This window comes from Phaseolus vulgaris, chromosome 11, assembly GCF_051622355.1.
Source record: "Phaseolus vulgaris cultivar YP4 chromosome 11, ASM5162235v1, whole genome shotgun sequence".
In the NCBI taxonomy this organism is placed as follows: domain Eukaryota; kingdom Viridiplantae; phylum Streptophyta; class Magnoliopsida; order Fabales; family Fabaceae; genus Phaseolus; species Phaseolus vulgaris.
This window is the reverse complement of record NC_143508.1, coordinates 42,087,821-42,101,772: the sequence shown is the minus strand read 5'-3', so window position 1 is coordinate 42,101,772 and position 13,952 is coordinate 42,087,821. Positions and strand designations below refer to the sequence as shown.

The following is a 13,952-nucleotide window of genomic DNA, read 5'->3' as shown; positions in this document are numbered from 1 at the left end:
AAAGAAAAATGATCAATGAATGGGTTTGTCTGGAAATTGTATGCAATTGTCTAGATAACATTGATATGTGTTAGATATTATTAGATGTAATTAGATATTATTTGATATTATGAGATATTGTTAGATATTTCAAATTTATGTAATGGGCTTAGACCTTATGTTTCTTTTCCTATATAAACATAACCCTATGTGTTCAATATACACAAGTGATTTTACCCTATTCTTTCTTTTCCTTTAATAATATGCAAGTGATTATTATTAATGAATGGGGGGATGGATCAATGAATGAGTTTATCTAAAATTTGTATGCAAATGATTGTTATTAATGAATGCGGTCAAAACAATCGTTTTTTGTAAAAAATGCAAACTTACTATGATGGTTATTGCAATAGATGACATAAAAAGTCTTATTTACTATGACGGATGTAAGAATATTTGTCATAGTAAACCACTTACTATGATAGTTCTAATGAAAACCATCATAGTAAGTCGTATTTTCTATGACGATTGTAGAAGTATCACCTATAGAAAGTTTTGTCTGAATATATTATGACAGGTATTTTGTACATTTTATGACGGTTTATAGACAATAGTCATAGTAAGTCAACTTACTATGTCAATTTTTCAACCGACATAGAAAGTGCAGATTTTTTATAGCGCTTGAATTTGTATCTCCATCAGAAACGTCATACAAAGTCTTGTAGAATCGTCATAAAAAGTATTTTTTGCACTAGTCATGTCCAAAAGAGTATGTAGTAGAGAAAAGTACACACACATTTATATTGGTTCACCCCACAACTAGGGCTACGTCGAATCCCCTTATGCAACCCACTTAAGAGTCTTTCACTAAACGAGTTTTAACACATATTTAAGACAAGTATTCTTACACCTCTCAAGCTACACTAAGTTTGAACACCTCTCTAGGAACGAGTATTCAACACCTCTCCAGGAGCACGAGTCTTAACACCTCTATAGGTATAGGAATGAGTTTGAACACCTCTCCAGGAACACGAGTTTTAACAAAATGTGCATACTTGGTAGCTTCGTTGAGAAATCTTAACACACCTAATTGTGTTTATTATCATCTTAATATATACACTAGTGCAAAATATATAAAAATGCGGTTTATTTAGAGCGACTTTGCGCTGAAACGCTTTCGTAAAAAATACGGTGACATTTTTATAATTAAGTTTATTTACAAGGACGACTATTTGTACAACCGTCCTTGTAAATCAAAACGCTTGATTTACAATGGTGGTTATTTGTATATCCACCCTCGTAAATCAAAACGCTTGATTTATGAATTCTACTTTTTAGCGGCATTTTCTTACACAAATGAAAGAAAAACTAAATTTATTTATTTTTTTAATGTGAATTTCAAGGAATGATACCAAAATTTAGCTTATTTAGAATTTCAGAAACCAAAAACATACATTTTTTTGTTTATTTTATATTAATTGTCAATTAAATGTATTTTGCTAATTAATAAGACAGATATCCACATGCATTCAACTTTTAGAATTCTAATAATTGAGCAAGCCTACATGGACTAAAACTTTCACACTCTGTTTTCGTCGGGTTTGTACTGTTAATTTGGATAGATTTGCGAGTACTTCGTCTCACTGTTAACTCATGTGCGAGAAAAATAAGTACGAAAAGATGAAAAAATACCAAAAAGATTATCATGTTGCTTTTAGTTATTTTTCTTAGTTCAAATAATTTCATTTTTAATTTATTTTTAGTCATATCTACTCAAATAGAATCTCTCAGATTCATCTTCAAATCTATTAAGTCAAACAAAACATGAAATTTAAGAACTATAAAAAGTCTCATTTACATACCAAAACCTAATTTAGTTAGAAAACTATGTCTAATTTGTTTAGCTTCTCAAAATTTCTAGGACCTTCGTGGTGAAGATATGAACAAATATCTTTTCTAACCACATAGCTGACAAAATAAGGTTTGTTTTTTTGCCGTCTACTCCAGATGTGCTTCCATTCCCAGTCCCTTTCATCATCGATGTTCGCTGTTGATACCTGCAACGAATCAAAATATCCCATATTTGCAAAGTCCAAGCACAAAGTTAAGAAAAGTATCACCAGAAATCTAGAACTCACAACCTTATTGGCCCGTTTGAAGTGACCTGGCATGTGCACATGCTGCAAACTATCTTATCCTCTCATATCCAAAGCAACACTTCACTGTATAAATTCATTGCAATCACATTCCCTCTTCAACTAATTCAGTGGAACATTCCTAAACAACAGACCCAATTCACATTTTTCTCTCTCTCAAGTTCCAATGGCTCTCCAGGCTGCTTCTTTGGTTTCTGCTTCTTTCTCTGTTGCCAAAGAGGTTTTCTTCATTCTGTCACATTATCATATCTTCTTGTTGTCTACACTTTTCTCTTTTAGTGTGCCATTTGAAGAGAAAACATGTACTAAAGCTTTGGGAAATGTGTTTTTGTTCTTTCAGGGAACTGCCACGTCTCTCAGGAACACCACAATGTTTGGTCTTTCAATGGCAGACGCTCTCAAAGCCGACTTCAGCTCTCCCTCATTTTCATGCAAAGTAAATACTGTAACATAATTTTACTTCATTGTTCATAATTTGTCATTACATTCCATTCGGTATATAACTTCAGCAGAAATGTTACTAACCTTTTAACATAACATGCTCAACATATCCTTTATTACGACGTGAATGTAAAATAAAAACATCCTTTTATATAATTTTTTAATGATTTTAATACGAACATCATGAATGTCTTATTGATGATCTTATTCTTTACTATTATTGTTTGAATTTCATATTACTCTTAATACTCAATTTATTTACTGATGTGTTGGAACAAAACTTGTTACTGACATTCTTCATAACAGATTACATTTTCACATAGGTTTTTCTTTCTGTTTTAGTTTTCATGGACTATATACATGATGTTAATTTCAATTTTACTCTTAATCAGAGGGAATTCCAGCAGAAAAATTGTCCTTTAAGGGTCCAATCAGTGGCAACAACTCCAGGAGTCACAAAGGCTTCTCCAGAAGGCAAGAAAACATTGAGGAAAGGAAGTGTTATTATCACTGGAGCTTCCTCTGGATTGGGCTTGGCCACTGCTAAGGCTTTGGCTGAGACAGGAAAGTGGCATGTGATAATGGCTTGCAGGGATTTCCTGAAAGCTGAAAGGGCTGCAAAAGCTGCTGGCATGGCTAAGGAAAACTACACTGTTATACATTTGGACCTTGCCTCCCTTGATAGTGTCAGACAATTTGTGTACAACTTCAGGCAATCAGGCAGGCCACTGGATGTGCTTGTTTGCAATGCTGCAGTTTACTTGCCAACTGCTAGTGAACCTACATACACTGCCGATGGCTTCGAACTCAGTGTTGGAACAAACCATTTGGGCCATTTCCTGCTTTCTCGCCTATTGCTTGAGGACTTGAACAAATCTGATTACCCTTCTAAGAGGTTGATCATTGTTGGCTCAATTACAGGTATAATTCATTCTGATGTTTATCAAGAGAAATGCTTGCTATTAGGATAAGTCCAATACCATTCAGGCCTAAACTCAATCACACTATCTGAGATGCATTCGTTTATAATGCACTATTATAAGATGAAACTAGTTCTAGTAAATAGGGAATGGGAGTGACCATCATGGAGTTTTGGCATGCCTCTTACTAGAGAAAAATATTAGTATCATACTTTTTGACACATTTCTATGAGTAGGATCCACGTGAACATCACCAATGATAAAGAATGTTTTTTTTGTGGTTATTCTCTTGTCAGCCATTATTTTACTGAAGGCTTTATGATTGATATTGGTGCTGACAACTTTGTTAATCAAACAGGAAACACAAACACCTTGGCAGGAAATGTGCCACCAAAGGCTAACCTTGGTGACATGAGGGGACTAGCTGCAGGCTTGAATGGACTAAACACTTCAGCCATGATAGATGGAGGATCCTTTGATGGCGCAAAGGCGTACAAGGACAGCAAAGTCTGCAATATGCTTACCATGCAAGAATTCCACAGAAGATTCCATGAAGAAACTGGAATCACATTTGCTTCCCTCTACCCGGGTTGCATTGCAACAACAGGCTTGTTCAGAGAACACATTCCCTTATTCAGACTTCTCTTCCCTCCATTCCAAAAGTACATAACCAAGGGCTTTGTCTCAGAAGATGAATCAGGAAAGAGGCTTGCACAGGTAATAGAAACTACCCATAAGAGACTATGTAGATGGTTATATACTTCTGTGTGTGTTGGAATGAGCTTTTGAGGAGTCCTTGTGTCTCATATTTGAACTGTTTTAACCTTGTATAGGTTGTGAGTGATCCAAGCCTAACAAAATCAGGTGTTTACTGGAGCTGGAACAAGGCCTCTGCTTCATTTGAAAACCAATTGTCACAAGAGGCTAGTGATGCAGATAAAGCTCGCAAGGTTTGGGAGATCAGTGAGAAACTTGTTGGTTTGGCTTAAAGTGGCATCTTCACAGCTTCCATGATCGAGGGGCATTTGTCACAGAGTTCAATAACATCTCACAAGACTTTAGACCCTTTTCTGGTGCTTTTTTTTTATTGGTGCTTCTTCTAGCGGCTAACTCCTCTTGTCTTGATGACTACTCTCGATCAATCCTTTCAAAGTGCACATGAATGCATTTTGCTTAATTCAGCATTTGGACCTTCTACCCCTTCATCTTTTCTTTATACATTTTTTATTACATTAATACTTAATACACACTTACCAGAAGAACTCCAAAGTGAATTGGCTAAATCATTTGGTAACAAAGTGGGAGGGGCTGTGGGTCCACTTAAAAAGAAAAACGGCACGGATTGTTTATTTTAATCCGCTAACCTATTTAGGTCCGTCTCGCATAATTTACAGCTCATGTGGGACGGGTTGGACACATAACCCGTATAACTTTAGCCTAAATGTATTAATAATTTGACAATTATTTTTAAAACGCATTAAATGTTGTCAATTGCATTTCAATTATTTACATTATATCATTTTATGGTTTTGTTATATTTTTATGTAGTTTATTTGCTTTAATCATTTTAGGTATTTTTATTGTTCTTTTTTTACTTTCTGGTATTATTTAACTTACATTTTTTTCTATTTCTTGCCAATTTAAAATAAATATTGCTACAAATAACATCTTTATTTTGTCAACATGTTTTGAACATTGATATTTAATTTATAATAATTTAATGGAAACCCCATACCAAATAATTTATCCTAGAGAGTGAAATATTTTAAAAAAGAAGTAATTGTTATCTTTCTCAAATACTTATGGAATTATGTTTTGTTTTTATTGATAAAATTCATCGAAAACAATATGACATAATTATTATTAAATGACGATAAACGAAAATAATATTTAAGAACCAAAAATCCATTTAAACTCCGTATACTTTTGTGATTAGTTTGGGAGTAGGCGGTTGACCCTTGAATCTTGAATGCATGTCAATCTTCCTTTTAAGGCACTATTACAAATGAAAATTCCATATATTTACTTAGAATGAGTCGTCAGACTTATTTTTATTGGTACAAACTATTTTCTTGTAAGGGTTGGGCCTAAAGCGTCCACCCGGCCGAGAGGTTAGGGAGAGGTGTGAGCTTGACGGAGAAGTCGGTCAACATTGGAATTTTATAGCACTCTCGGCTTGTACCGGATGTCGAACTCTAAAAGTTCAACCGATCACTCTATCATTCGTCCTACAAGGTCGGACTTAGATAAATTTTTTAAAATGGGGTAGTCGCTTCTTACCGTAATGGGGTTGTTCTGGAAGTATGGGCGCATCCACCTGTCCCTCAGGACTAGAGCGAGGACCACCTTCTCAATCATTTGGTACCTTTACTCGGCCGCATGGAGTGTCTGACTAACGAAATATACCGGGCGCTCTTCATTTTCCACTTCTTGAACCAACACTATGTTTACCACTTCCTTAGAGATCGCTAGGTACACCATAATGGGTTGGTCAGGTCTCGACTTCTGGATGACTGCTGGAGATGACAAGAAGTTATTTAATTGTTGGAAGATCTCTTCGCACTTCTCGTCCTAGCTAAATTTGGACGCCTTGCGGAGTAGTTGCACCATCGGCTTGGTCCTCTCAGCCAACCGGAGGACGAACCTCGAGAGGGCGGTGAGGCGTCCCATGAGCTGTTGGACCTCTTTTATGTTCTAGGGACTTCGCATCTTGGCGATCGTCCGACACTTGTTCGGGTTAGCCTCGATCCCCCGGTGGTTAGCATGAAACCCAGGAACTTTCCTCCCTCGACCCCAAACGTGCATTTCTCAGGGTTGAGCCTCATGTCGGTACGTCTGAAGGCTTCGAAGACCTCTTCCAGGTCTTTGACGTGCTGCTCGAACGAGTCGGACTTCACCACGATGTCGTCCACATATACCTCTATGCATCGGCCGATAAGAGCCTTGAAGATCTTATCCATGAGCCTCTGGTAGGTCGCCCTAGCATTCTTCAGTCCAAACGGTATTACCCTATAGTAGTAGTTCGCATCAATCGTCACAAAGGTGGTTTTCTCCTTGTCCTGAGGGTGCATGTTGATTTGGTTGTACCCAGAGTAAGCATTCATAAAACCGAGGATTTTGTGGCCGGCTGCTCCATCTACCAACCGGTCAATGTTTGGGAGTGGATACGAGTCCTTCAGGCAGGCTTTGTTCAGGTTCAAGTAATCCACACACATTCTCCATTTGTCGTTCGATTTGGTGACCATTACTATGTTGGCCAACCATATCATGTATCGGGCTTCTCGGGCAACTTTCTGATCCACATGCAACGTGAGAATGTCCCCTGACGCTGAAGAGAACTTCATTGCAAGGTGGGGTGTTGAGACGATCGCCATCAGCCAGTTGATGGACAGTCGTCCGGGGAGAATGTTGTACGAGGTGTTGGTGTCGATCACCAAGTACCTGATCCTGATAGTTTTGTTGTTCTTCCCCTGGCCGAAGGTGGTATAAAGTTCGATGTACCCTTTAGTACCAACCTTCTCACCTGCAAAGCTCAAGGTACCATTTCTACCTCAGGTATCCTCGTGGCTTTGAAGGTTTTTCAGTAGAGGATGTCTACTAAACTCCCTTGGTCCACCAATGTTTTCATGATGCTGAACTATTAAGTGCCTAATTTCAGTAATATTTCATATTAAAATATAGACAAACTTATGAGTATTAATTGCTAATTTACATATAAAATAATCCCTAATTTATGAATTTATACTTTTTTACATTTTTTATGATCTTTATTTGAATAAGAGCATTTTATTCTCAAATTTGGTGTTAATTAGAGGTTTCTAGGGAAGATTGGAGATTTGGATTAAAGAATAATGATTTGAGCTAAAGAGAGAAAGCTGGAAGGTCCCAAAATAGACAAAAGCACCAAAAAAGTCAATTTCGCAACAGGAGTATCTCGCTCAAGCGAGAATGCGTCAGACAGATTGGGCCTTTTTATGTTTTATCACTTAGCCCATTAGCGCGACACAGGAAGCAACCTAACCCTAGAAAATTAGGTTAAATGTGGGGCTAGAGGCTTAACCCTAGTGTGCCAGATTGAGAGGAAAACACCATAGAGTGAATTGTAACACAATTGGGAGAATGGAAGGTACTAGAAGTATGTGTGGCTAATTCTACCCTTTAGGATTAGGAGTAATATGCTCGAACTCTTATGTATTGAGGTGATATCTTATATTAAAATATTCAGTTCTTGATTGACTATTGGTATTGTTGTTTTACTTCTAAATTTCCATGACAAATTGAGAATCTTAAATCTGACCGAGAGGTATTTTTAAGGTTCAGACCTAAACAATAATACCCAAAATATTTTAGTGCTAATGATAGACTTGAAATGTTAATTTCCATAAACGTCTGATGTGATTCTAGGTTGTTTTTATAAGTATGCGAGAGATCGATATTTAGGAAACATTCTTAAGGATTTTATATGCGAGAGATCGATATAAATGAATTTTCTACGAGTATAAATTTCAATCAAAGAACTTAATATTGACATGCTAATCAAAATACATGAGAGTGAGAGAGATAAAACTCAATCCCTATTTTTCCAATTGAAGCAATTACTCTTTGATTTGCTTTCTTGTTAATTCTTGCCATTATAACAATTCTCAACCAAATTTTATTATTTTGTCTTTATATTTAGCGAATATGGTACTTGAATAGTCAATTGTTGCTTGTGGGATCGATATCCGTCCTTAGGGACAATTATTACTTCTGACAATGCGGTGCACTTGCCGTAGAGAGTCATCATGAACTTATCTATATCGACTGATATTACCATTGGGTGTCTTGCCGATGACACCCTTGAAACCATCATCGGTAAAGGTGATGGGTGGCATTCTCGATCGGAACGACACCGCATTCACCTGGTGCACGGCTTGTAGGTGTTTCTTTCAGGCACTATTGGAGCCTCCACCGCCAGCGAATCCTCCAGCGATGGTGTTGATGACTTCCTTCCGGTCTCTTCTTTCGTTTTCCCCAGGGGGGTCGTCCCTACATGGGCGGTAGTCGTCTATGGCCCTCTGAGGGGAGTAATTTCTCCGCTTCGTGGGCTTGTCCCGCATGAGGGACCGTCTTGAGCCTCATGCACCTTGGACGAAATAATGCAGATGTCCAACCTGGATAAGCTCTTTAATCTTATCCTTGAGGGCTTGACATTCCTCATTGGAATGCCCACTGTTTTGGTGGTACCAACACTGTTTCCTTTGGTCGGCATTTTCGGGGCTTGATGCCTTCCTAGGCAGAGGGATCAGCTCAGCGCTGAGAGCCTCGTCCAGGATCCTTCCCCTCTCAGTTGTTAGCAGGGTATACCTTGAGAACCAGCTGCCCCGGTTGTCCCTTCTCCTATCTCCTCGGTTGGTCGATCGGCCCAGACGCTCATTCTCATCCTTGCGAAACTCCCTTAATTCCTCTAATTGCATGTACTTGGCAGCCCTCTTTCTAAGCTCATCCAAGCTTCTGGCCGGCTGCATGCAGAGGCTGTCGACAAACGGTTATGGAGGTAGGGTTGTCAACATTTGGTGCATGGCTACATCCGGGTTGATGTTTTGAATCCTCATCGCCACCTTGCTGAACTTGTCAACAAAGGTTCTCAAAGCACCCCTTCTCTTGGCGGATACCAACCAAGGCAATGGAGGTCAGATGGTGCAGGTGGCTTGTGGCGAACTGCGTCTCAAACTTAGACATCAGCGTCGCGAAGCTATCGATGAAAAAGGGAGGGAGCTTCGTGAATAAGCTAAGAGCTCCTCCCTTTAGGGATGTGGGGAACACTCGGCACATGACCGCATTGCCAGCAATATACAAGCTCATGTGCGTGGTGTACGCATCAATGTGCTCATCCGGGTCGGTCGTGTTGTCGTAGCGGTCCCTGTTGAAGCCCTTCCACTTATCTTGCAGTGGAACCCCGATGATGGAATCGGTGAACGGGTGTTGGCGCACAGAATCCATTGTGTCGGTCGTGCAGATTGACTTGTTGGGACAGGACTCGTCATCCATCTCCTGAGTGGGGGCCCTATCCTTAGTCTCCTCAACTGCCTTTGGGTTGGGAGGGGAGGTGAGCGACTTACCGACAAGATTGATCGGCACGATGGATGGTCCTCCCTCGACCAACTTCTTCTTCATGTCTCTGTTCTCCTTGCGAAGAGCTTCAATTTCTTGTTTGTTCTTCCTACTCACCTCTTCGTTCCTCCTTCTCAGCTCAGCCATTTCTCTTTGTAGAGATAACAGCAACGCGGTCTGGTCAGCTTCAGATATCCTCTCACTTGTCGTGCTTCGGGTTGATACCATCTACTAGCGTTCGAAACTCGATGTTCCTTGGTCCCACAGTGGGCGCCAATTGTTCTCGTGTAAGGGTTGGGGCCTAGAGAACTATTGAGAGGATTTTTCTTCTTCCTCGATCGTATTGCTCTCCAACCTCCTTTACTCGTTACTCACCTTTCTTTCGTAACCTCGGTCCTCGTTCTTCTTGTAAACACTTAATGGGGGAGTACCTATAGAAGGCACTCTGACGCTCAAGTTAGCAAAAGGGTTTGACACTCGGTTGTCAGAGTACTGTAGATAATAACGTACCTGTTTCTTGGAATTTGCGCTATTTATATTACCTGTGGTGGGCTTTCCTTATTGGACCAGGTTAAGGAGTTGGACCATGTTTAGGGTTGAATTACCTAACTTCTAATCACGGATTAACTTTGCTGACCTTAATCGAGTGTAATTGAATTTGAGCTTACATTCGACCGACAAGAAGTTGGGGTCCAAGACGTTATATCGGTTCGTGCAGCCCTCACGGGTACATAAACTATTACCAATATTAGCATAGAAATTGAGTTTACAATATAGGTATCAATTATTTTGCAACGATATGTATTAATTATCTATACTAATAAAGATGTTTGTCAGTGTTTCATAGCATTAATGTTATACTAATACTTTAATCTTTTATCAGACCAAACACTTTTTCTTTTAATTTCCAATTAAATAATTTAGAATAAAATATTTATATTTTGGATTAACTCTCTTTATATTGATGAGAGAAAAGAAAGAAATTAACCGTTAGATTAATGCAAGGTGGTGTAAGTGGTACTGGTGGGAAGAGTGTTGAAGATGGTTGCTGCCCCTTCAATATTGTGTTTGATGAAGACTTCTATGTACATTTCATTTGTATTTTGCTTTGCTTTAAGTATGTCTTAGGTCGTGCTTAGAGGTTGTCTAAGAGTGGGCTTTTTGCTTAGTAACTCACCTCATAACCACTGGCCATGTGATAAGAACAAGCATAAGTTTTCTTAAACTGTTTTTCACATATTTTAAAAAAAACACGTTTACTGCATAAAAATAAATCTGTTCTTTTCTAAATAAACAGATTCATTTTTTAAACTGATGCCTTGGCTAAGTCTTGTGGAAATTAGATTTTGTGCATCAGGTATTTTGACTAAGTCTTCTTCTTTTCAAAACGACTGAGTTTTAAATAGTTAAACTTTCTCTGCTTTCGTTTTGAAAAATAAATCTGTTCATCCGTAAATGAATAGATTCTTTTTGTCTCTGGTGCCATGTCAAGCTTAAACGTTTTCAGTTTTATCTCAGCACCAGAATGGTTGACTAAGTCTCCTCACTTAACAAATTCTCTAACTGCTTTTGAAAATAAATCTGTTCATTTTATTTTCAATTTGTTCATTTTATAACAGCTTTAACTGTTTTTCAAAATTCTGTTATAAGTTGGTTTTCTATAAAATGAAAACTTGTTTCTGAGTTTAAAGATCGTTCATACATTTGCAAAAACAAGTTTTACAGCAGAGAATCAAAAGTTTACAAAGGATTAGCATTTGTTCTTCAAAGATTTCGAAAATCACAAAGTGTTTGTTCTTGGTTTGGTTCCAAAAGCTTGGTGTGAGGTGCTGCTACTGTTCTAGCAATCTTGCTTACTGGTTTAAGGCAGATCTTTGTATCCTCAATCAGGTGTAGTCGTTTCACTTCTCATTGCTTGTAATAGTTTGGTTGAACACTCTTCTTGATAGGTTTTCTTGGAGAGTGTGTGTGTGTGAACTGAAATAGGTTTTTTCAGCAAGAGTACCTAAGTTCTTGTAGGTTTCAAGAACAGTGGGAATTGTACTTGGTTGTACTGTGTTTTAGTGATTTCCACCTGGTTTTGGTGAAAACTGGATGTAGCTCAGTTGAGTGAACCAGTATAACTGCTTGTGTTCATTCTCTCTCACTCCCTCAATTTCATTTCTGCATAATTGATAAAACAGCAAAGAAATAAATCTGTTCAAGTGAAAATAAATTTGTTCTTTCTGGGCTCAGTTCATACTGTTCTTAACTTCTGAAAAGTTGTTTGATTCTGATAAGAACATATAAAATTTGTTAAAAGTCACTGCAACAGATTGACTGTGATAGGTTGCTCAAGAAATTGTCAAAGATATTAATTGAACCTTAAACAATTGCTTAAAATTGAAGCTTGTTGTTCTGTGATTCATTGTTCTTAATTTCTGGAAAATTGTTTGATATCAAGAAGAACACTCATAGTTTGTTAAAGGCCACTGGAACAGGTTGATTGTAAAGGTTATTCAATTAATTGGCATGCTATCAATTGAACCTTAATCACTTGCTTGAAACTAAAGTTTGTTGTTTTGGTGTTTCACTGGTTTTTGTTTTAGTATCAGTGTGTGCATCTGGAAAGTCTATCAGCATAATCTTGTGATTAACCTTGCTGTATAAACGCTTTTCAAACAAAAACAGTGCTGAAATAAATTTGTTCATTTTCACATAAATCGATTTATTTTCTGTAAACTGTGTTAAACACTGTTTCTGCAAGAAAGTTTTAAGAGGTCAATTCACCCCCCTCTTGAACTTTGGCACTATTAAACCCAACAAAGAGAGTACATGGAAAATCTTAAAACGTTTGTGTTATTATAGCTCCAGACTCGTAACAAAGCCAAAACTTTCATCAAGATTCTTCAAAGACATGATCCAAGGGAAGGACCATTGTCACGAAATGTCTTGTATCCTTTACTATGAACACAGTGTTACATATTTTATTTTAGATAATAATTTCCTTTGAGTATTTTTTAGAAGTGAAATTCTAACTCAATCTTATAAAATCAGCTTGTAATATTATCAATTGACTTTATGTTTAGTCGATGTATGATCTTCAACACACCTCCTCATATCGATACCAATCAATTCGTACGGGACACTATATATTTATAGATGATCTAATAGCGACCTGATAATGGGTGACATGATAAGTCCAATAAACTCTCACCAATATAGACTCTAATATCATCTTAAGAAGTGAACTTTAAACTTAACTTAATCATACAAAACTGATTTATAAAATGAAATTTACATTCACTTATCCCTAATCGATTTTGAATTTTGTAAATTCACTGTTGGAATATGAGCTAACTACATTAGAAGTTTTACGTTAGATATATATGCACGCAACACAAAAAAGTGTGATGGTGTTTTTGAAATAAGATAAGAAGTCTTATGATCCAATGTAAAACTCAATATTCATTTCGGATGATGTAAATGTCTGAAGTGTAAATAATATAGAAATGTTCTCCCTACCAATTGGTAACTATTCTACTTTTCTTTGATGGAAAAAACGCACGCGAAAGCAACACACATAATCACGAATCAACTGCAAAAGAATAAACGATACAAGATTTAACGTGGTTCGATCGCCAACTACAACCTACATCCACACGGGCAACTATTAGGTTTTCATTCTATCCTGTTGCACACCAATTACAAGTACAGTGATCTCTTTAAATAGATATTATAAAAGGGACACAATGATTAAGCTCACCCACTAAACATGGTGCCTAGTCAGCCCAACCCAATTGGTTTTGGCTTAATACCCAACAATCTCCCACTTGAAGCCATGGAACAATGTTCACCTACGCTTCAACTGTGTACATGGTGTCTCTTCAGCCTAACCCAATTGGTCTTGACTTCATACCCAACAATCTCCCACTTGAAGTCACGGAACAATGTTCACCTGCGCTTCAAGTGTGTACATGTACTTCTGTAATCTGTCGACGGAACTCAATGTTCCACCTCTAGTTGCCACCAGCCTTCTAAATCATTTTGAAGACTTCGTTAAAACTCCCCTGAGTTTCAACACGTCAGTCACTAACCCGTTCTCTGTTCCTACCAGCTCCCACTTACAGGAACTGCCGGATCCTGGAACAACCTGAGAACAAACACTCTCCATATTCAACAAGAAATTTTCGTGAGAAGTTTCAACAGCTGGAATACTGGTTCTTCTAACCCACTGTCATCTAGGAACCTTAGTTGAAGCACAACCCGTGCTCCCACTGCCATAAGTACCTCTGACTGGTCTACGTGAACCTTTCCTTGCTCGTTTATCCTGAATCTGACCTGTGGCTCTGGGTTTCTCTCTTGTAAAGACAACCCTCTTCTG

The 13,952-nt window shown here is 37.9% G+C and overlaps 1 protein-coding gene across 1 annotated transcript; it reads left to right on the top strand.

Moving 5' to 3' along the window:
• The first annotated feature begins 1,789 nt into the window (after positions 1–1,789).
• Positions 1,790–4,677, top strand: LOC137819485 (protochlorophyllide reductase, chloroplastic). Its single transcript, XM_068623354.1, has 5 exons — positions 1,790–2,355; positions 2,476–2,571; positions 2,969–3,497; positions 3,855–4,213; positions 4,330–4,677. The coding sequence occupies exons 1-5, from the start codon at positions 2,302–2,304 to the stop codon at positions 4,483–4,485; spliced, it is 1,194 nt and encodes a 397-aa protein (XP_068479455.1). The 5' UTR covers positions 1,790–2,301; the 3' UTR covers positions 4,486–4,677.
• The last annotated feature ends 9,275 nt before the right edge of the window (positions 4,678–13,952 follow it).